This window comes from Dendropsophus ebraccatus, chromosome 9, assembly GCF_027789765.1.
Source record: "Dendropsophus ebraccatus isolate aDenEbr1 chromosome 9, aDenEbr1.pat, whole genome shotgun sequence".
Taxonomy (NCBI): domain Eukaryota; kingdom Metazoa; phylum Chordata; class Amphibia; order Anura; family Hylidae; genus Dendropsophus; species Dendropsophus ebraccatus.
Genome location: NC_091462.1, coordinates 79553992 through 79578668, shown reverse-complemented (window position 1 = coordinate 79578668; position 24677 = coordinate 79553992). Strand labels below are relative to the sequence as shown.

General features: G+C 42.4%; 1 protein-coding gene and 1 long non-coding RNA gene across 3 annotated transcripts in view; one reads left to right on the top strand and one right to left on the bottom strand.

Moving 5' to 3' along the window:
- The window catches only part of LOC138801153 (multidrug resistance-associated protein 1-like), a 68977-nt gene extending 52369 nt beyond the window's left edge, over positions 1 to 16608 (top strand). For both annotated transcript variants that reach the window (XM_069983680.1, XM_069983681.1), the window contains 10 exons: positions 1398 to 1605; positions 2075 to 2385; positions 2917 to 3116; positions 4117 to 4243; positions 9122 to 9223; positions 9687 to 9833; positions 11688 to 11846; positions 11941 to 12107; positions 12920 to 13114; positions 14466 to 16608. In XM_069983680.1, the coding sequence (XP_069839781.1) occupies positions 1398 to 1605; positions 2075 to 2385; positions 2917 to 3116; positions 4117 to 4243; positions 9122 to 9223; positions 9687 to 9833; positions 11688 to 11846; positions 11941 to 12107; positions 12920 to 13114; positions 14466 to 14574 (1725 nt within the window). In that variant the 3' untranslated portion in view covers positions 14575 to 16608. The remainder of the gene's footprint in view (positions 1 to 1397; positions 1606 to 2074; positions 2386 to 2916; positions 3117 to 4116; positions 4244 to 9121; positions 9224 to 9686; positions 9834 to 11687; positions 11847 to 11940; positions 12108 to 12919; positions 13115 to 14465) is intronic.
- Positions 8849 to 24677, bottom strand: part of LOC138801155 (uncharacterized) — a 26412-nt gene continuing 10583 nt past the window's right edge. Inside the window, exons 2-3 of the long non-coding RNA XR_011364567.1 lie at positions 9845 to 9922; positions 8849 to 9182 (exon numbers count right to left, since the gene is read on the bottom strand). This is a non-coding gene — a long non-coding RNA (uncharacterized lncRNA). The remainder of the gene's footprint in view (positions 9183 to 9844; positions 9923 to 24677) is intronic.

The following is a 24677-nucleotide window of genomic DNA, read 5'->3' as shown; positions in this document are numbered from 1 at the left end:
TCAAGGACGTTGATGTGGAAATACTATTCATGCATTGCTGGTTGTTAAAGGGATTGTCTGGTCCTTACTAAAAATAAAAATGCTGCAGGGAACATAACAAATGCAAATATTTACCTGTCCTGCTCTGCCATTGCTGCTGGTTTCCAGCTACTGTCCTCTTTTTTTTTTTTTTTTTTTTTTTTTTTTTTTTTTTTTCTTTTTTTTTTTTTCAAACATATATTTATTAAATTTTCCAAATAAAAGTACATTAATAACAATAAAGTCACATACAGTATGTACATTGCCGGTCACACAGTAATACAAAAGCACATTATTCACCTTCTGAGTTGGACAGAATGAAAATAAGAGCAAGAATCCCTTAACAAGTCACGTATCTGGCAGTCGCAAGGGGCCTAGCGACCCTGCTATATCCGCTTTACAGTACCATTCCGTATATCTAAACGGCTTAACCAAATCAACAATGGCGGAGTGGTCATAGTGTGTAATAAGGAATGTCTTCCATTTCTGGAAGAACTTTTTAACAGCCTTCTCTTTGTGCCTTTCTGTGTCGATTCTGTCAATAGCCAAATAAGTCTTCATCTGCTCTATCACCATAGGTATATCAGGGGGAGAGGGAGATAACCAGTTAAAAAGGAGACAGCGTAAGGCCGCCACTAGCACTACATGAACCAGTTGGGGGGTAGAGCACCGATCATCACCACTGTCCTCTTTTTAAAAACTTCAGCTGACATGCCATGCGGATAGGAGCTCTCCCTATGCTTTGCTTATGTTCACTTTCCATCTGTACGGTACGTTAGCAGAAGTTTTGATAAAAAGAATGGTGGCAAGCACCAGGTAGACTGAATCGGCAGCAGCGGAGTGGCACAGGTAACTGTACACGTTTGTTATGTTTCCTTCAGCCCCGGCAGTATGTTTAATTTTATGTTAAGGTCAGGTAACCCCTTTAAGTGAAAATCGTCTAGTATAGCTGGAAAAAAATGGAGGCTGCAATGAGGGTTGACAGGGTGCCAAGAATAGGCAGTAGAGACAGGTACCGCCCAGTGACAACTAATGCATTGAGGTTTGAGCATAAAAATTATGTCTAAATATTTTGTTATAAATATGAATGTATCACTTTACATTTTATTAGTGTTAATGTACAAGCTGCATGATCACATAAAAACATATAGCTGGTAATAATTATGGCATAATGTAACATAGTAACATAGTTAATAAGGTTGAAAGAAGACAAGAGTCCATCAGGTTCAACCTAGGGAAAACCTACTATGTTGATCCAGGGGAAGGCAAAAACCCCTATGCATTGCCCACTAATCAGCCAGGTCAAATAACATAGGCAGGTATACGTAATAAATGTATTTATTTTTGGCTAATGTATGCCTGCACCTGTATGTTGTCAGGTCAAACTATCAGTGTATATGGAGTACTGCAGGATCATGGGGAAGTGGTATCTGCTCATGTGTGCTGTATTCTTCATCATCCAACAATTATCTGCTTTGGGACATAATTACTGGATCGGGTTATGGGCTGATGACCCCCCTGTGAATGGCACACAGCAGCACACCAGCATGCGGCTAGCCGTGTACAGCATTTTAGGCGTTGTGCAAGGTACAGTACCAAATGTAACAGTCCTACTTTTTCCTGACTTTCCTACTTTCTTAGTAAGGTTCTGTATTGCAGTCCCTTTATTCTGATGGCTGACACCCAAACACACACCACTCAAAACTTCTTACATGGCACATTTTTACATGGCTCTATTGAATCAGGGTTTTATGTTGAAGTGTCCTTTTTATTTAAAAAGAAACTTTTTGACATGTACAATGACCTCTGTACTGGTAATAGAGCTTGCCTAGAAAACTCCCCCATACAAGTGAATAAGGTCTGCTCCAGACTATTGTATGTCCATGAGGCTTGCTGTAAAGCATCTCTCTAAATGCAAGATGGCTGCCCCCATAACATGTACTAAAATGTTATTAAAAAAAATTACAAGCTGAAAATCAATAAAAAGATTAGAATAAAGATTAGAATAAAAAGAAACTGTTCTAATCAATAATTTCTATTGTTTTGTCTCACATAGCTTTAGGTATTTTTATAGCATCTGCTGCTATTATTGTTGGCGGAGTGTCGGTGTCCCGCCAGCTCCACTCTAAACTCCTGTACAGCATCATGAGGAGCCCGCTGAGCTTTTTTGAACGAACCCCCAGTGGAAACCTGACTAACCGCTTTGCTAAGGAGATGGACACTATAGACAATATCATCCCTCAGATGTTAATGTTGATTATAATAATGAGCCTGACTATACTGGAAATACTGCTGGTCATTGCAATAGCTACACCTCTTGCTGCTGTAGCCTTTGTACCTCTTGGCTTACTTTACTTTTTCTTACAAGTAAGGAACTCTTGTATAATCCAGTGGGTTAAGAAGTATATTTGGGGTATATTATCTACTATGACCGCCGCATATTACAAAGTTTAAAAAGTTAGCGGGAAATCTTCCAGCTCGGCACAGTGAACCATGTTACCAATTTTCATTTGCATGGAATCTGTTCTGGCATCAGTTTTCCTCACAATGGAATGGAGCACATGACCTAGGAGAAATTTACACATAGCATGGCTTTTCACCATGATTTTTTAGTGGTTTTAGTGCTTTTTCCTACGTTGATATTAATACATTATGCCGCGTGGGAAAAGACTCCACTACAGGGCTTCCCCATCCGTGCTGTCCGTGTTTCACAGAACATGGGGAAAAAAACCTTAAGGCCCTATTACACAAAGTGATAATCGCTTAGTGTAATAGACAACAGCGATCATCCGAAATGCTCGATGTTGTTGTCTTTCGACATGTTACTTTTAGATGGGGAAAAAATATAGTTTATGAATTTATTTAGCAAAAATTCTCTTCTTCTGATCTTCCTTGTAGAGATTTTATGTTGCCACCTCCCGGCAGCTGAAACGGCTGGATGCAGTTAGTAAATCACCTCTGTACACTCACTTTAATGAAACACTACAAGGAGTAAATGTCATACGAGCCTTCAGAGAACAGGATCGGTTCATTCAAGACAACAATCTACGTCTGAACACCAACCAGCGTTTTTATTTTTCTAGCTTTGTTGCTAACAGGTAATGAACTATGCAAGAAGATTTTAGTTAAACTTTTAAAGGAATTATCCAGGATTAGAAAAAAATCCTACTTTCTTGTAAAAACAGCACCAGCCCTGTGGTGCTGAGGAAAGGACAGGTTCTGTTTCTGGAAGAAAGCCGCCATGTTGTTCTAAGCATGGATAACCTCTTTAGTTAATTCAGACTTTTTTTAAGTTTTTGTCATGAAGAAAACATTACGTAAGTCTTATGTTTTTTATCCTTATTCCGGTTTGATAAGTATTACCATTTTATAGTGTGGCCTTTTTTCCTTGGATACTTAATTATGTTGGCTTTGTTAGAAATATGAAGACATGCAACTTGATATAACTTTGCTACAGCCATAGTAATTGTATCTGGGGGACATTTATTAAGTCCAGCGTTTTCTGCGCCGGACTTTAAAAATGTCCCCGCAGCTCCGGCACTACGGAGATTTATGTAGGGGCGCACTGCCTCTACATAAATCCCGTGCGCACCGGTGCGCACGGCAGGAAACCTACGCCAGCTGAGAGCAAATCTAAAGATGAATAGCGCGGACTCTGAGTCCATGCCCCCCGTTACGCCTCCCGTTCCACACCCTCCCCGCCCCCTGGCATACCGGGCGGAAAGTGGCCATTTGCAAATATTTTATTCACAAAACGGCCATTTGCGAATAAAGTTATTCACAAATGGGCACTTTTCCCCCCCAAAATACGATTTTGCCGCTTGATACATGTCCCCCTATGTCTTTATTATATTTATTATCACTGTAATCGACATTAGTTGGCTACTGTTGGCTGAAAAAGTATCTTGGTTTACCTATTAACATGGACTTTTGGCTAAGCATTATTTTTTTACAGCAAGGGGTATATGTGGCTGCCTATGTGGTCTCTAAACTTTGAATGAAGCCATCTTCATGTCCCCTCTAAAAAAATGTCTTAACTTTACAGTTTACATTTTAGTTTAAATCATCTAAAAACATTTTTTTTCTCTTGTTTCTTAGGTGGCTGAGTGTGCGCTGTGATCTCCTCAGTAATTTCATAGTCTTTACAGTTGCTATTGTTGGTGTACTATTCAGGGAGAGCATATCTGCTGGACTAGTTGGCCTTGCTGTAGTGAACTCTCTTCGGGTAAGTTTAAGCACAAAATCATTTACTGATTTAGGCTGGGTTCACACTACGTATATTTCAGTCAGTATTGTGGTCCTCATATTGCAACCAAAACCAGGAGTGGATTAAAAACACAGAAAGGATCTGTCCACAATGTTGAAATTGAGTGGATGGCCGCCATTTAATGGCAAATATTTGCTGTTATTTTAAAACAACGGCTGTTATATTGAAATAATGGCAGTTATTTACTGTTGTATGGCGGCCATCCACTCAATTTCAACATTGTGTGAACAGATCCTTTCTGTTTTTTTAATCCACTCCTGGTTTTGGTTGCAATATGAGGACCACAATACTGACTGAAATATACGTAGTGTGAACCCAGCCTTAGGCTATGTTCACACTACGTATATGTCCGGCCGCATATTTTCGCGGCCGGACATATACGTGTTAAACTCCGGCCGCGGATTTACGTAAGTTGCGGCGGCTACGTAAGGTCCGCGAACTTACACCCGTAGTCTACTTACGCTTCCTGAGCGCCCTACGTAGCGATCTGACAGCGGTCTTTTACTTGGAAATCTTCGGCTAGCCCCGGACACCCCACAGAACCTTTTGGATCGGCAAAGAAAAGTGCAAAAATGAAGAAATCACCACTCCGTACGGGACCGCATGTTACGCTACAGGCGTAAGTTACGGCATTTTCGTCCTCAAACAATGGTCTGGTTCATTTTTTACGGCGCCGCGTACGATCCGGGCGTAAGTTCTTATGTAGTGTGAACTGTGCAGCCGTAGATCATATACTTTCCATTGTACGCAAACTACGTAAATCTCCGGCCACTTATTCACGGAACACGCTACGGCTGGAAACTTACGTAGTGTGAACATAGCCTTAAAGTGTATTCTGTAGTGTTAAAAAAAATAGTTTTCAAATCATCTGGTGCCAGGAAGTCATACAGCTTTGTAAATTGAGGCCTTCCATTATGTATTAGCTTCTGTATGCTCTGGAGGAAGTCATGTATTTCCTTCCAGTCCAACGCAGTGCTCCCTTCTGCCACCTGTGTCCCTGTCAGGAATTGTCCAGAGTAGGAGAGGTTTGCTCTGGTTTTTTTTTTCTCATTTATTTCAATGGATACCATGTGCTTCCTGCATCATTGTTGTTATCCCTGTCTAGAGAAGCTGACTCTGGTGTGCTTCCTGTAGCAGGACGTTCTGAGATGATGATATTGTTAAATATTTTATCCAGAGAAAAGAGTCTCAATACTGCTAAACATATATTTTATCCATGCACATTAAAAATTATATATAATAGTATGAGGATACTCAGATAAAAGTAAAATGTTACAGCCAGTGGCGTAGCCACCGTGGTCGCGGGGGTCGCCGCCGCGACCGGGCCCGCCACAAGGGGGGCCCGCGGGGCCCCCCGATCAGTCACTCTTGTGACCGCAAGCATTGTTTTGCTTGCGGTCACAAGAGTCTGGCTCCGTCTTTCCCACGGCTGCTGCGCGGCTGCCGGGGGTGTCGCGTCTTACCCCCGGCAGCGCGCGCATCCCAGAACTCCCTGCGCGCCTTGGGCCCTGACTTCCGGTTTCCGGCGCGCAGGGAGTTCTGGGATGCGCGCGCTGCCGGGGATAAGACGCGGCAGCCGCGCAGCAGCCGGGGACAGATCGAAGGAGTGAGGATCAACGTGGGAGCGCGATGTCAGGTGAGTTAAGTTTTGTTTTTTTATCAGCCTGTACGGGTGGGGGGAAAGAGGGGGCCATCTATGAGGGTGGGGGGAAAGGAGGGGGGCATCTATGAGGGTGGGGGGAAAGAGGGGGCCATCTATGAGGGTGGGGGGAAAGGAGGGGGGCATCTATGAGGGTGGGGGGAAAGGAGGGGGCCATCTATGAGGGTGGGGGGAAGGAGGGGGCCATCTATGAGGGTGGGGGGAAGGAGGGGGCCATCTATGAGGGTGGGGGGAAGGAGGGGGCCATCTATGAGGGTGGGGGGAAGGAGGGGGCCATCTATGAGGGTGGGGGGAAAGAGGGGGCCATCTATGAGGGTGGGGGGAAAGAGGGGGCCATCTATGAGGGTGGGGGGAAAGGAGGGGGGCATCTATGAGGGTGGGGGGGAAGGAGGGGGGCATTTATGAGGGCGGGGGAGAAAGAGGGGGGCCATCTATGAGGGTGGGGGGAAGGAGGGGGCCATCTATGAGGGTGGGGGGAAAGAGGAGCCATCTATGAGGGTGGGGGGAAAGAGGGGCCATCTATGAGGGTGGGGGGGGGAAGGGGACCATCTATAAGGGAGGGGGGTGAAGGGGACCATCTATAAAGGGGGGGAAAGGGGACCATCTATAAGGGAGGGGGGGGAAAGGGGACCATCTATAGGGGAAGGGGACAATCTATAAGGGAGGGGGGGGGGAGGGGACCATCTATAAGGGAGGGGGGGGGAAGGGGACCATCTATAAGGGAGGGGGGGGAAGGGGACCATCTATAAGGGAGGGTGGGGGGAGAGGGGGCCATCTATAAGGGAGGGTGGGGGGAGAGGGGACCATCCATAAGGGAGGGTGAGGAGAGAGGGGGCCATCTATAAGGGAGGGGGTAGAGGGGGCCATCTATAAGGGAGGGGGTAGAGGGGGCCATCTATAAGGGAGGGGGTAGAGGGGGCCATCTATAAGGGAGGGGGTAGAGGGGGCCATCTATTTGGGGGGGGCAACATAGGGGGAGAGGGAATACACAGAGGGGGGCATATATTATTAGGAGGTCACACAGAGTCAGGGCTACCCACTAAATGAGGGTGTAAAGGGGACAGTACAGATGTGCAGTGTGTAGAGAGATGGAGATGGTGTTAGAGTGTGGAGCCTAATATGTCTGTCTGGCAGATTCTGTGGATTCGTGGCTCGGAGAAGTTCTCATAACGGCCTAGGACGGATGGAGAAGAAGATGCAAAGGAAAGAACTCCGATCAGAGAAGACGTCCCCCTGTGAGTCACCTGATATATCTGCACTGTAATGTATATGGTGTATCGAGCCTGTGTAGAGCTGGGGCCACCTCTATATGACTGGATGAGGTGATTTAGTGTACTGGATTTGGTCAGTAACAATATGGTGGTGATGGTAGTGGTTGTGGTGTGGCGGTAATGTTTCCTCCCTATATACTGGTATTACTGGTAATATTGGTCTCAGTATACAGGATTTGGTCGGTAACAATATGGCGGTAATAGGTAATATCTGTCTTGCTGTGTGTGTGTGTGTGTGTGTGTGTGTGTGTGTGTATATATATATATATATATATATATATATATATATATATATATATATATATATATATATATATACATACAGTGGTACCTTGGTTTAAAGGACAACTCCCACAAAAAAATTTTCTTGCTCATTTAACACACATTACAAAGTTATATAACTTTGTAATGTGGTTAAATACCCGGCCTGGCCCCCGTCCCCCACTTTCGGACCCCCGACCCCCCACCCCGGAAGTTAAGGAATGTATACATTACCTATTACGATCGTCACGGTCCTCTTCTCCGGGACGGCATCTGGTGACGACGACGTCAGAGCCGGGGGGCGGTCCGGGTCTTCTTCCTCCTCGGCGTCTTCATGCAAAGTGAATGGGGATGAAAAGGCTGCTGGTGCATGCGCACCAGCAGCCTTTTCATTGGCTGGAGCGCATCACATGGCTTCCAGCTTGCTCAGCCCTGATTGGCTGAGCTTGCTGGAAGCCATGTGATGCGCTACAGCCAATGAAAATGCTGCCGGTGCGCCACTGGCAGCCTTTTCCATCCCCTGGACCCGGAAGTTGGAGACATCGCTGGATGGCGGACGGCGGCGACGGAGAGGCGGACGGCGGGCGAATCGAGTGGCGATCGTCACCGGAGAGATGGTGAGTATGGTGTCTGTGTGTGTCTGTGTTTTTGTTTTTTTTGGGGTCCCGCGGGAGTTGTCCTTTAAGAGTAACTTCGTTTAAGAGCGTTTTGGTTTAAGAGCTCACAGTTTTTTAAAATTGTGACTTGGTTTAAGAGCATTGCTTTGGTTTAAGAACTTCCTGTATTGGGTGGGAGCGCGAGTGGAGAAGGGGCATGGCCTGCATAGCGGGGTCTACAGCACTGTACTCTAAACACCTTCCAAATCATAGCAGATCCCCTTCAGGGTGGGGCTTACATCAGGGGACAGGACTGTGGGGGGGGGGTAATCTCTCCATAGCTGTAACCCCTCTCTCCCCGGACAGAGAGTGCTGCATGTATGTGCCCACATCTGCCCTGCTCATTCCTTCATGCTCCCTGCAGTCTCTGTCAGCCCTTGTGTTTCCCATCCTCTTCATTACTGTACAGTACAGAATAATAAATATATTTGGGGTGTGGAACCAATTGTCTGCATTTACATGATTTCTTATAGGAAAATTTGCTTTGGTTTAAGAGTGGATTTGGATTACAAGCACGGTCCTGGAACGAATTATGCTCATAATCCAAGGCACCACTGTGTGTATATATATATATATATATATATACACACACACACATACACACACACACACACAACAATAGCATCACTTGGTCGTGAAAGGAGGGGGGGGGGGGCCCAAGTTGGCCTCTCGCACCAGGGCCCAGGAGACATTAGCTACGCCCCTGGTTACAGCCATACATATGTAAGCAAATATTTTAATGCATAACAAACACCATATCCCTCTGTCAAAGCTCAATCCTCCTGCATTCAGTAGATTACCCCAGTATAGATGCATATATTGGAAGTCAGAAAACCATGCACTACATACAGTATCACAAAATAATTGCTTGCTTGCCCATTGCAATGTAAAAAAAATTGTAGTCTCCTCTCCCCAAAGTACGTTTTGATATGACTTCAGGGGGAACCTTGTGCTTCTGAATAATTAATAGGTAGTTTTTTTTCTTTAGTTGACAGGTGTTTTAAAAGAGGCGGTGCACACTGCTACAGACATGGAAACCAACTCTGTTTCTGTGGAGAGAGTGAAGGAGTATTGTGATTTGGAGCCTGAGGTAGGTACCCCTATGTTTCAGGGACATCATAAAGTGACTTGTAAAAGGTGAGCTTCACCTTTTTATTTCAGCTGTTTTCTGGTCATATTTTTTAAAGTGAGGCCACAGGCATACAGTACAGTTATGCTAACTTGTCAGCTAACAGGTAATGAACCATGCAAGAAGATTAGAAAAAAAATCCTACTTTCTTATAAAAACAGCACCAGCCCTGTCCTCAGTTTGTGTGTGTGGTATCACAATTTGCCACCATGTTGTTCTAAGAGGACAATCTAATCTGGATAACCTCTTAGTTAATTTGGACAGACAAAGTCTTGCTCTTACTTTTTTACTTTTACTATGAAAGAATCATGGGGCTTGTCGGCCCTATGGACTTGCGGCCATACTATGCTCATCTGAAACTGGTATAATAATGTAAGGATTGATTTTCCCATAATAATAAACCACACTTTTTGCATTTCCTTAGGCTCCATGGACTTCAGCACATGATTCAGCTCTAACTGAGTGGCCCCATGCTGGTAGAATAGAATTTCAGAACTATGGATTGAGGTACAGGAAAGACTTAGAACTGGCTTTAAAGAAAGTCACTGCATCCATCCAACCTGGAGAAAAGGTAAGTCTTACATTGTCTTTTTTCAGGAGCATTGCCTGTTGAGTCTGGGTTGGGAGTCAGCTTGTTTTGTTTGTCATTTTAGCATCAACCTGTAAAAAATAGAAATATAAAACAAATTCTAGTATATTAAATATATATAGATTTTGCTCTAGTCTGTCCCTGTCAGTCTTTTGAATGTGAGATAATGTCACATGGTAGCAAGGCATCAGGTTTCCTTTAGTCTGCATTGACTGTATGTTGTGGTGAGATGACAATGGAGAAATAAGCTCCAACTCCAATATGAGATAAAAGTTCAAGCTTTTATAGTGACATATTTATATATACATTTAAAAATGCAAAACCAATGTTTTCAACGTTAAAAACTTCTTAATGATGGCATGCGGGAATCATGGCTTATTTCTCTATTGGACATACACTAGGAGTCTGCCTGTGTTGCTATTTTGCATGCTCCATATTAAGAGACACAGTCTGCTGATGTGCCTCTACGTGTCAGTGCAGATTTTCTGAAGCCAATCCACTGTGTAAAATCCACGACAGACTCTCTGTGTGAATGTACCCTGTTTAGTGATTGTGATTACTTTTATTTTTGAACACTTTTCATGACGGTACAGTATACCCACGCATGCACAGCTGTAAAGCATGCACAATATACACAAACAAAGCTCAGCTTTTTCCACATACATGGCTCAGCATCACATAACACAGCTCAGTCACACACACGTGCATGGCTTACGGTGGTGTTACACAGGCCGATGTGGGCCCGATAATACCTCTAAACGAGCGCCGATCTGCTAGATTTGCGCTCGTTTAATGGGCCTATTACACAGGCTGATAATCGTTTAACAAGGGCTGCAGGGACATCGTTACCGATGTCCTTGCAGCCCTTGTTTAAACTGTATACATACCTATCCAGGTTGCAGGGCTCCTATTCCTCTGTGCTTCTCCCCGGGTCCCGCGTGCTCCAGCTTCACAGCAGCTTGTCTCAGCTGACAGGCCACTCAGCCAATCACTGGCCGCGGCGGTCCCGCCCTGTGATTGGCCAAGCAGCCTGTCAGCTGAGACAAGCCGCTGTGAAGCTGGAGCGCGCTGGATCGTCAGCGTAGCGTTGCACGGTTGGCGCCCGACGATTATAGGTCACAACCTATATCAATGATCAGCCGATGACAACGATCATCAGCTGGTTGTTGTCTTTATTACACGGAACGATAATCTGCCAGATAGGGACGATTCAGTGATTATCGTTCCATGTCATAGTACCCTTAGATGTGCATACAGACCCCTGGTACACAGATCTGCTAAACAAATACACACACCCTGCAATGATACACACGCACAGCTCTGCTACACATTCATACCTTTGCTGCCCCTTCCCCCTGAGCATGACCAATCACATGCTGATGATATTGTGGACAGTCCTTCAGAGCCGTCTGGCTAGGCATAGTATTCCAAAGGTTCTTTTGTTATTGCAAGAAGCTGCATACCATGAGCACAATACACCTAGCTTCCTCTTCCGCCTAGCACTGGTCTTATTGATAGAAGGGAGAAGACTGTTCAGCTATGAAGGACTGCACAGTTCTCTCCGTGATCCGCAGAGAGCTGAATCGGCATTTCCCCAATCACTCAGAAAGCAGTGCTAGCAGTCTGGTACTGTCGGGCTTCACTGTGGACTATAGGATTACATTAGGTGTTTTTGTTGGTAACAAGTGCTTTTTTTAGTGAGTAGGTGTCAAGTTCCCCATTATTTATCCCACATATCTATATATTTAAAAAAAATAGATAGATAGATGTACAAAAAGGCTTTTTTAGACGCCACCATTGTGACCTCACTTCTTAACGCATGCCTTATATGAACAGGTTGGCATCGTAGGGAGAACTGGTGCCGGTAAATCCTCTCTTACCCTGGGTCTATTCCGAATTCTGGAACCTGCAACTGGGGCAATACACATAGATGAAAAAGACATATCAAAGCTAGGCCTTCATGAACTAAGATCTAAGATAACAATTATCCCACAGGTAAGGCCAACTTAATTTTAAATTGACAAGAAATTTGGTTTGTGATGAATAATGCATAGCGTTCTGTGCCTAATATGTGTCTTATATAATGCAGGATCCAGTTTTGTTCTGTGGATCACTGAGAATGAATCTTGATCCGTTTGATAGTTATTCAGATGAGGACATTTGGACAGCACTAGAATTGGCTCACTTGAAAAGTTTTGCTTCTGGATTACCTGATGGCCTTAATCACATATGCTCAGAGGGAGGAGAAAATTTAAGGTACCGTTGAGAACGTAATAGGTATACATTTAATATAGATTGGTATTACGTCTGCTATAAAAATCTTTGTGCCCTTTATACATCTGTGCATCAATTTTTTTTTCCTGTGTGCCCTGTTGGGGGGATGTTACAAAGTGCTTTTTATGTTGTACTATAGTATGGTGTGTAAGTACATGAATATAGACTTTTGTGAATTGCGGTTGTTATTTTAGGGGCGCAACTGATGTCACATTGATATGCTATTATTTACTAGTTATAAGGATGACAGATTACTGTGTAACTGAACATTTATTATAATACTTCTCAGACTTTGACCCAGGTCTCAATAGTAAAGTGCCTGCCATTTGTTTGTGAGGTGAGGCATCAAAATGAACTTTTTTTCATAGTTTTTTCATTTTATAAGAGGGGGAAAAGACAGACAGAGGGGTGCCTCTTGGCAGTGGAAAATATGTACTCCATGACCACACAAGATGGCGATATTGTAAATATTTAGAAGTGTGTTTGGGGGAATGTTGAACCTCATAATATCCTGCATAATCTGAATAATATCTGAAAAGGAACATGGATGAGTGTTCCCAAATGTCCTGAAGGGACCTAGTGCCTGTGCATTCCTAGGAATTAAAGTCACTGTCGGGAATAGTATGGCATATGACAGACTTCTGGACGCAGAGTATGGTAAGCTGTGGACTTCTGCCAGAACTGTAATCTACCTGTTAATGCTACTATGTTGGGAGTATGCTGTATGAAATTAATGTATGACATAAATTACTATGTTTTATAATGTTACAAGGTTATTTTTGGTAATTTACTAGTGTTGGTCAGCGTCAGCTGGTGTGCTTGGCGAGAGCCCTTCTACGTAAAACAAAAATCCTGGTGCTAGATGAAGCCACTGCGGCTGTTGACCTGGAGACTGATGACCTCATACAGTCCACCATAAGAAAAGAATTTCAGGATTGTACTGTAATTACTATCGCACATCGACTCAATACAATCATGGACTATACACGGTGAGCACTGATCTTCTTTTTTTTTTTTTTTCTAATATGCCATGACCCTGCACTTTATATTAGGGTGTTTTTAAGTGGTAAAACACTGATCTGACTTTTTACATCAACGGACTTAGCGGAAAGCTATCTGCAGCTGACACCCATTGCTTATGACCGACATCAGCTATCATGCTAACAATTTTAATGTTGCTGTTAAACCTAACAGCAGCATTTGAACAGAAGCGCCATACGTCGTTGGTGGTAATAGGGGTTACATTGGCTCCCCGTGACCCTCTTAAAGGGGTACTCCAGCGAAAAATGTTTTCTTTTAAATTAGTAGGTATAAGAAAGTTGTATACATTTGTAATTTACTTCTGTTTGAAAATCTCAAGTCTTCCAGCTGTTGTATGCCCTACAGGAAGTGGTCTATTCTTTCCAGTCTGACACAGTGCTCTCTGCTGCCATATCTGTCCGTGTCAGGAACTGTGCAGAGCAGTAGCAAACCCCCATAGAAAACCTCTATTGTTCTGGACAATTCTGGTCATGGACAGAGGATGCAGCAGAGAGCAGTGTGCCACCAGACTGGAAAGAATGCACCACACCCTGCAGGACATACAGCAGCTGATGAGTACAAGAAGACTTGAGATTTTTAAATAGAAGTAAATTAGAAATCTATATAACTTTCTGACAACTGTTAATTTTAAAGATTTTTTTTGGCCAGAGTTACCCTTTAAAGCCACAGTTGCTTTCATGTAAGATCTGCGTCTGACAGGCTGTATTAGCAGATTGCAGATAAATCTGTAGAATGCATTGAATAAGCAATCCAATTATTGGGGGGGGGTTAGGTCCCCCTAGGGATCTTCTATGAGCAAATTTTTAAAAATAAAAATGGTCCCATAAAGAAATATAAATTTCCATAAAATTAAATGTTATCAGTAAAACAAACAGACCATAGGGGTCAGAATAGAGCAAATTTTAAGCAGATTGAGTTGGGGAAATGTGTGTGACAGTGATAGAAATATAGGGCTCCATGAATAATCCAGTCATCGTACGCACAGCCTTGCCCAAAGAATAAATGAGCCATATAATAGGTTTGATAAATGATGTATGATAAATGAGTACTGATGTACTTGATCAACAATTGCATCGGGCACTAGTTTGCCTGTACGACCCTTACTGTAGGCCTCTGTGTGTCAGAGATGGGCAGACACTTTTCTATATAGTGACAAAAAAATACACTGGGCTGGTATGAACCAGTATATGCCAATATGCCGCATATGCTTTATTGCATGTGCAAAACAGTCTGACTGATTTCCTTTAAAATGGTAAATTGTTTGAGTATAGATTATTTATTGTTGTTTTCCCTCCACAGGATTGTTGTCTTTGACAAAGGTGAAATTGTAGAATTTGACACTCCATCGAGATTACTGGAAAGTAAAGGACTGTTTTACTCCATGGCCAAAGATGCAAATATCATTTAACTATACCAGCAGAGAAGCACAATTATCCTCTATATCCACTACAGGGCAACTACAATATGTGCCTAAAAATGGAATATACAGTGTCTCAGTGCCTTAGTGTTAGGTTTGTTCACACATTCAGGTGTTTCAAAGAAAACAAGATCCAAAGCTGAAATCTAGATTTCTGCCATAGATATGCCAATGCACATTGACTTACCCCAATTGTCATTCTGGTCTGAGGCTCTTCTGCTTGTCATCCATGCAAACAATGAACATGTATGAACAATGCAAATAAGGAAAGCAATCATTCAGGGAGGAAAAATGTAAAACTTTATCCCATTTCTATCTGCTGCTCTGTGAATAGTTTGTCTCGATTGTCATATGCGAACTGCAAATTCTTAAAATATATATTTGTGTTGTATATATTAGTACATCACAGTGGCAGGTATAGTAAGGTCATAAATTATGAAATTATAATAACGTGGGAGTATATGTGTTATAACATGCCTGTTTCATAGTCTGTCAAAAACTTTTTTTCTTTAGGATACATTAGCCTTTCTTAGCATCAAAATGAACCAGCATCCTCTGGAAAGATCATTTGTACTGTATACTTCAAGCATTTACCTAGAAGATAATCCACAAATACTCCTTACCATATGTGTGTAATTATATATATATATATATATATATATATATATATATATATATATATATATAGCTTTGGACTAACAGCGGTAACACAATAGGAGTTTCCTAACCTGTAAGTTAGTTTTAAAAATGGCGTTCAGGTAAGTGTGGAGATTGGGAGAGCCATATATATTCCTCCCCATACTGGTAAGTTTTTTAAAACTAATGTGCAAGTTGAAAAAAACAAGTAGCACAACAAAAAGGTGTAGTGTAGCCCCAGCCTAAGACCTCATGGGACTGTTACATGGCTAAAAAACACTTGTCACTTTAAGCTCATGTCTCCTGTATTTCAGTGGGAGACATGAGACACGCTGCATCTCACAATTTATTAACACCCATGTGACCAAGGTTATCACGTAGCCCTGGCCTTACATTCTAGAACGAACGCTGTATCCCTCATGGGATCTCTATACTTGGGTATAAAGCAGCTGGGTTCAAAATGTTTTGATGTGAACAGAGCGGCAGGTGAAATGAAAACAAGGATTTTTTTTTTTTGAAGAAGAAGAGGTTTATTTCAGAAATGAGAGAGACTGGCTCAGATGTACTAATACTGTCTATGTGCAGACTTGGAGAAGAGAGTTTATCAGGGTGATGCAGGCTGTTATAGAAGATAGCCTTCAGATGTGCACAGATTTATCAAGTTTAGACCAAATATTACTTTGCTTGAAGTGCGCATTTTGATGCACGATTCCATGACTTGGATGGCACCCCTTTTCAGAGACTGCGGAAAAAGTGTCTGAAACCTCTAAAAAATGCGATGAAGTCTCCAATGCCACACTTTTTGGACAGGATTAAAAAAAAAAAACAAAAAAAATTTTCCTCTTCACACCACATTCTTCTATTTATGAAGTAATAGGTAATTTTTTTTTTTTTTTCATAAAACATGAAAAAGGGAATAGCAAAAATCTTAGTGTTGTAATGTGTAGACATGCTGGCCTAAAAACTGCACTTGTAAGCACCTACATTTTTTATTTAACGCTCAGGAACTTGAGCGCTGTACTGTGTGACATTTTATTATAAATAAAGCTTATTGATACTAGTGCTCAGTAGAAGGTAACACAAAGGAAAATTGTATCATTTCATATTCAATTAAATTGACCAGCATTATAGGGCTAACAAGACACACCAAGGCTATGTTCCCACTACATACTAAGGGATTTATCTGACAGAAACAGACTATAAACAGAAAACAGGTCATAAAGGAAATACTGAGATTTTTCCTCTTTTCAAATCCATTCCTGGCTTCAAAGATCTGTCAAATAAATCACTCAGCGTAAAGGCACCTTAACAACAGCTGTTCTTTAGTAATCTGTTGTTATTTAAAGGGGTACTCCAGGCCAGGGTTATTTTTAGGGTATGGCCGGGGAGGGGGTGGATATAGAAGCCGGTGGTCACTTACCTCCCCGGCTCCAGGGCCAGGTCCCAGATCGCGCTGCCCCGTTCTCCCGTCTAGCTACCGCTTCCTGGTCTAAGCTGCGGCTTGAGATGTGTCGTCTCAAGGCAGCTCAGCCATTCAGCGGCCCAGGCAGGACCCTGCTTCGACCACTGAATGGCTGATCTGCCTTGAGACGTAACGTATCAAGCTGCAGCTCAGACCAGGAAGCGGCAGCCGGACGGGAGAACAGGGCCTGGGACCTGGCGCTGGAACCAGGGGGGTAAGGGACCGGCGCCCTCTATTTCCACCCCTTCCCGGCCATACCCTAAAAGTAACCCCCGCCCGGAGTACCCCTTTAACACTAAACCAAAGCTGTTGGTGTAAAACTACGGCCAGAGTTAATAATGACGAACGTTAATCCCAGTCGTGGTTTTACAACACTGTGCTGTATGTAGTGGGAAAGTGTAAAAAAAAATAATAATAAAAAATAATAGAAATGAACGTTTAAAGTAAGAAACATGTATGTACAATTGTAATAAAGGTTTTGGAGATCCTGATTCTAGAAGTTTGTGGGAGCAATAGCAGTGTTCTTAAAGGGGTAGTCCGGAGGAAAAAAAAAAGTGATACAGATTTTTTAATTACTTCTATTTAAAAATCCCAAGTCAACCAGTACTTATCAGCTGCTGTATATCCTGCAGGAAGTGATGTATTCTTTCCAGTCTGACACAGTGCTCTCAGATGCCACCTCTGTCACTGGCAGGAGCTGAAACTAGTCATATGTCCCTTTTTAAGTGGTGTGTCTTTATAAAGGGCACCATTAAAAAGCATAATGAAGTATCTGTACCTTCTGTGGTTTTTTTTGTCTGATTTGTAAAGCTGTGAACCTTCCTAAATTATGCACTTAAATGTTCTAGATTGTGTATGCAAAGTTCTGGTCTGGAATTTAGCGTCTCACGTCTTTCTTGTGTTGCGATGTTGCTACAAGCAGATACATTTGTACCTCTAGAGCTGGTCATACACTTTCAATGACTGTTGGTCAAACATTCGAGCAGCCAATAGTTATCTCTCCCAACTTCACCATACACATGACCCTTTGGCACACTTGAACATTCATGTGTTGTCTACCAGGTCGTTTTGGCGCCATCTTATCCCTCCCAGAAAAGGTCCACCAACCTTATTTGCCGGTGGAGAGTCAGGAGGCCTGCCATACCCCTTGGGGCCATTAGTGCATGGGCCCCTCAAAAAACAAGTCTGTTTCATTACAACTAATTCTATACCATTAAATTGCAATTTAGTCAGTAAAATAACAGTCCAAGGACTGTGTTCAACTAACTTTTTATATCTATGAAGAATTTTAGAATTTAGTCATTTGTAGATCTTTTTTTACAGAAATGTATTAGAATACTAGTCTTTCTTGCTGCTGCATATCTTATGTAAACTGATTTTAAATTGCTATTTTTACAGTGTCATTGTAATGAAAGTATGGTTGAAGGGAGATAAAGGGGTTCTGGGACTTTTCAATAAACTAACATTGCATTGACTTATGGATGTTGTTTGTTCTTAATACACTTTTTTTTTCCAATGCTGCATTTGTTGCATGATGGGTCATATGCCTGTGATGTCAATAAACGGGACAACATGCTCTGGCTTGTCATTCTAGCAGAGCCAGTCTACTCTTCACAGTTCATACTGTGTAAAATTGAATCATGCCTGCCTCAGTGTCTGACAGTATTTCCATGGGTGGGTCTTGCGCGCCTCCGCTCCCACCACCCTCTGTGCAAAGAATTGGATTGTCAATTTTACGCAGTGTGAACATACCCTAAGGGCACCAATGACCCTAGTGAAGAGCCTCACTCCTGTGCTTAAACACAGTGGTCGCCCCTGGATGACATTACCCTTATGACATCCTTAAGGCTGTCCACTTTCAAGAATCAGCCTGTTCACCACCACAGGGTTTAACATCTTCTAAGGGCCAGTACACACAGTAAAATGGGCCCTGAGCTTAGCTATGGAATCCCGCCTGCCATCTGTTTCAATGGGATGGCACCTTCACTTCCGTGGCTCTCCACTTAAAGAATTATTGTGTATATTTTATATACATAATAAATATGGTATTTATTCACCAACAAAACAAAAGATTTCAATAGTCTATGAAGACCAATCATTTATATAAAAATTTTACTTTTAATGACATAAGTGCGAATAATGTGAATTAAAACAAGGGGCCACAGAGAAATCCTCTATTAGGTAGATAAATAACTGGCTGTGTGCAGCATAGAGATTCTATATTTTTTGAGAGCCTGGTGAAAAAAAAATAAAAGTGTAGCATGCCACACAATAAAAGTACAAAAACATGTGGTCTATCATATTCCCACTCTTAAAAGAGATCAACCCAACCAACACATCAATTTTGCTTCTCTTCTGGGCCAAAAGGCAAAGATTCGGGACAAATGTTCTCAGTCAGCGGAGGCCAAGAGAAGACCAGAACAGCATTTCTGCACCTTGACTCTCAACCCTCTCAAAACCCATGGCCTAGATCCAGTCATTGCATATTGCGGAGGTTTAAGGTCCTACCTCTAGACATACCCTTAAGTCCTCTGCATGGTTCTATGCTCACTGAAAGCTGGCAGGGGAAACCTAAGTAAGAATCCTACCTTAATTTTCCATGTGTCCGCGCCACCACACCAGCTGCAGGACCCCAGCCGGAAGGAATGATGATGATGTCACAACGTGGGGGAAAATGCCTACCGGGCTGATGGATTGCACTCTCAGCCAATCAGTGAATGCAGCGGCGTCCCAGCTCAGTCACTGATTGGCTGAGTGGGCAGTCAATCAACCAGATCATGACAATGTTTGAGTGAAGATTCCTGAGCCTGTCGGGGGTCCCGGAGCTGTGATCCAGTGCTGGAGAGGCACCGGGAGAGGTGAGTTAAGATTGTTTTTTTGTGTCCCCCCTGCCTCTCATTGGACTTCTCCTTTAAGCACAGATACTACACCTGATTCTAACCAGAAAGCTTAGAAGCAACATATATCTATACAAGCAATGACACCTCTACTGTAAACCTTCAACTGCCTTAATACTATTACATATATTAAATGATATAGCCACTGGAGAAAGAGAAGAGAATGGGGAAAAAATGCCAATTTCTCTTTGGGAAATTGAACTACATAAGAATATATCTCCACAACAATGGACAAGTGCGATTTCATATTCCCTGAAATGTTTGAAAAGTATAACCCATGTAGAAGCAATCACAAAAACATGGCTATATTGGTATTATACAATAGGAATTGCAACTGCATAGGCAACTTATCGCATTTACTGTGGTACTGTCCAATTATTGGAAGATTTTGGAAAGATGTTTTTGATTTATTATCAGAGATTACTAATTGTACTGTATCCTATGATCGATTACTAGTTTTACTCATGATAGATATAAACCAAGTACCAATTGAAGAGAGATCTATAACCTGTAAATTGTTGATTATAGCCAAACTGGTTCTCACAAGACATTGGAGATCTGATACATGTCCCTCAATAGAAGAAGTAAAAAATATTTTAAAACAATGTTATACTTATGAGGAATATATTGCAATAGGTTCCAATCTAACCATCTTAAACATGTAAACACTGAAAATATGTTGGTTTCTTTATATTTTATTGAAAACTGATGTTCTGATGTATAATTGTTACTGTTAATTTTTGTGTGAAAAAAATTACTTGAAAAATAATAAAAAAACATTGAACCAGATGAGCGATAAGTGTGGAAGCCAGTGCACGGCACGCTCATATATTTTAGTATCGCTTATATCTTACATTCTTATGATGCAATTGTGCTTTGTGTACTTTCTTCATTTAGGACAAAATGGTGAAAGTTTAAATCTGTAAGTTCTCCTCTAATAAAAACAAGATCTGGTGAATTAGCCACTGGATATACTGTACAACCTGTTTTAATAAAGGAGAGCCCAAGTGTCACACTAGTGTGCGGTCACTTGGCTCCTATATATTCGTAGTGTTATGATATGCACTATTACAGTGCTATGTTCAGCAATACCAATAGATGGCGATATTGTGCTGAATAATATAGGTTGTAAGCTATAATGTCATAAAGCTGTAGTATACAATGTCAATAGATGACAGTACTCAGGTGCTCAGTGAAAGTGGATGTCTGGTATTTTAGTAACTGTTGTGTTACACAATGCCATGTGCTGGGGTAACTATGCGGTATTGTGGCTACTGGTGGGCGTTGGGTCACTTGGGCACTTGTCACGGTGGTCAGGAGTGGTGGTGGAACCCACCTCCGGACAAACGGGCACTGCACTTGACAGAAATGATCGCACAGGTGTAGGTGCAGGTCACAAAAATATGACAGAATCCAGTGTCTTAAACGGGTTATCCAGCGCTACAAAAACATGGCCACTTTCCCCCTACTGTTGTCTCCAGTTTGGGTGGGGTTTTGAAACTCAGTTCCATTGAAGTAAATGGAGCTTTATTGCAAACTGCACCTGAACTGGAGACAACAGTAGGAGGAAAAGTGGCCATGTTTTTGTAGCGCTGGATAACCCCTTTAACCAAAGTAACTTTCTTTACTGGAAGAACTTTAGTGCAATACAATACAGTTGCAGTAATAACTTTGAGAACAGGTGCTAGTGACTGGTGGTTAGAAGTAGTTGTTAAAGAGAAGAAAGTAGGGATGCGCCTTGGGGGTCTTGTCCAGGTAGTGGAGTACTCTGCCTGGATGGGTTAGTAGAAGAAGTGTGGAAGAGGGAAGAATACTCGTACTCACGTTTAGGTAGTGTGCTATCTGACCGCCTTCTGCCCTTACCAGTTCAGCGAGTGCCAGGTCGGTACTAGCCCCAGGCCTTTACAACTGGGTGTAGCATACTTTCCAAGACCTCTCAGAAGAACTATGTGAAGACAGTAGGATACATCAACTTCTAGCTATTTGTCCTACTGGGGTCAGTACCTAGCTGAACCTTACTGCCCTTAGGTTACTGAAGAAGAATCCTAGGCATGGACAAGGTTTCCTCAGAGAACAGTTACCCCTCCCAAGGGTTTAGCACTGCATACTGGAGATAGCAACAGAGAAGTGTGCTGGCTCAAGTTTCTCAGTCCCTTACCACGTCTACTAACAAAAGACCACCTACCAGAAATGAACCTCCCTTTTATAGGGGTAACTAAACTGGACTGTGGTTAGTGGGATTGTGAAAAGAGGAGAAAGAGGAAGTAGGATTGGTGGGAAAAGTGAGGGAAAGCACCTGCACCTGTGATAGGATAAGGCAAAATCATGTGACATACAAACTTAACCCATAGACTCCTTTAGCCGTGCTCATACTTAACACACAATAAAAGAGAAAGTGACACCTAGTGGGCAAAATACTTAATGACATCTCCTTCGTCCCCTTTGTGCAATACCTGACAGAGATACTTTGCTCAGGTGGAATAAAACTTAGTGGAACCACCTGTACTGGGACACTGTACTAGGGATGATCAAACAGCGGAAACTCTTAGGTTCTATCGAACTTGAACCCTCCGCATTTGATTCCCGATGCCTTCCTGGTCCGTGGGGAAGGAGGAGGCAGGCTGGGTCCCGCCGGGAATTCTGGGATACAGCCTATTATCTAGGCTAAATCCCGGAATTCCAGGCGGTACCTGGGCTGTTTCCTCCTTCCCCACGGACCGGAAAGGCAGTGGAAATCAAATGTGGAAGGTTCGGCAAGGTTCGAGTTTGATAGAACCTAAGATTTTCCGCTGTTCGATCATCTCTACACACAGTAGATGGTGAATTAGAAATCACTGGCGAACGGACTATTAGTGCAGCTATGAATCAGTGATTGGCACTATACTGTGTCCACATATTATAACCCACTGACAGTCGGACTACTGGTACTATTATATCAAAAGTTGCTAATAGATGCCATAGATCATCATCTCTGCATATTATACATGCATATGCACAAGTGATGTAAATCCCTCCCTGGATGGTGGATATACTGGGTGCCAACATGAACCAGAATCCTAGCTATGCTATGTGTGTATCATATTTTAGATATATAAAACCATGAACCTCCCACTACCCTGACGTTTCACCACTATACAGTTAATTTCTCAAGGGGAAGAAATCTGGAGACTAAAGGGGTTATCCAGTGTTATAAAAAAACATGGCCACTTTCTTCCAGAGAGAGCACCACTCCTGTTTGCAGTTCAGATGTGGTTTGCAATTAAGCCCCATTCACTTTAATAAAATCAGTTGCAAAACCTACACCCAAACTGGAGCTGTCTCTGGAAGAAAGGGGCCATGTTTTTCTAACGTTGGATAACCCCTTAAGCTCCCATCGGGGACGCTGAACCTTTATAACTGGTTTGATCAGTAACTGAGGTGTGTTTATTCAGTGTCTCATCAGGCCTCATAATGTATATAAGTGACACTCCACTGTGGCCTATTAGAGGGTTAAGGCTTGTGTAATGGTGCATTTACACAGAGAGATTTATCTTACAGATTTTTAAAGCCAAAGCCTGGTTCCGATTGGTTCCCATCAGCCAATCAGTGCTGCCCATGCACTGACTGGCTGATGGGGACCGACGGGAGGCGGGAGCCTCACACACAGCTGCGGTGCTAAGCAGGTAATGTATGCTCCGGGCCGTGGGCTGTGGGGGGTTTAAGGGGCCGGGTTACATACTCGCAGCGGAATTAAAATTCCACTGCAGGTATGTAACCCCATTGAGCTTCACATTGAGCGCATGTCAATGGACTTAGAAAAATGTATCCGATGGAGCCTCACCTAATGTCAGACTTGTAGACAAATAGGGCCTCCTATAAGTGTTGGTTAGTTAGCAGCATAAAGAAATATTAAAATCTAAGCTTTAGGCTATGTTCACACAACATATTTTTTATGACAAGAACGGATGTTGTTTTCAATTAAAACAATGGCCGTTCTTGTCATAAAAAATGTGTTGCATAAATCACCAGGCCCAGATGGTATCCATCCTACCGTTTTGCAGGAATTAAGTACTGTGTTAGATAGACCCTAATTGCTAATATTTGAAGATTCTGTGCAGACAGGGACTTTTCCACAGGATTGGCGCATAGCTAATGTGGTACTAATATTCGAGAAGGGGTCAAAGAGTTATGCTGGAAACTATAGGCCTGTAAGTCTAACATCTATAGTAGGTAAAGTATTTGAGGGGGTTGTAAGAGATGTTATACTGGAGTATTTTAATGAAAATAATCTTATCAGTAAATATAATTATTATGGATTTTTTTCATCTTTAATGTAGTATATACAGTATGTAGCATAAAAAATTCCTACAAGACTGATAGCTCACACCAAGATATGATAAACACTTTATTGATAATTCATGTGAAGTTCATAAAAATACATATTTAAAATTCCAAAATCATGATATAGACAGATTTGCACAGATGACATAGGTGGGCCACAGAGATCACCAGGACATAATTGAGCAGTGAGGGGAAGCCTAGTAGAATTAATCAGGCGCCCAAACAAAGTGCACAGTGCTATAGGATCTAGTGTCCAATCAACATGTATAGCAGCAATGATAGTATATATTAAGGTGCACAGTGCTGTAGAGATACTGTATATGAAATCTCTAATATATGGGCGACTGCGGTGATTACACATATACACAATAATAGCGACAATGCCTAACCAGCTTCCAAACTAGTAACATGCTACAGTGCGGGATATACCTCAAGTCCAGTGACTGCGTGGTCCTCCTCCTCCCCAACGCACGTTTCGCGTTAGCTTGATCACGTGATCAAGCTAACGCGAAACGTGCGTTGGGGAGGAGGAGGACCACGCAGTCACTGGACTTGAGGTATATCCCACACTGTAGCATGTTACTAGTTTGGAAGCTGGTTAGGCATTGTCGCTATTATTGTGTATATGTGTAATCACCGCAGTCGCCCATATATTAGAGATTTCATATACAGTATCTCTACAGCACTGTGCACCTTAATATATACTATCATTGCTGCTATACATGTTGATTGGACACTAGATCCTATAGCACTGTGCACTTTGTTTGGGCGCCTGATTA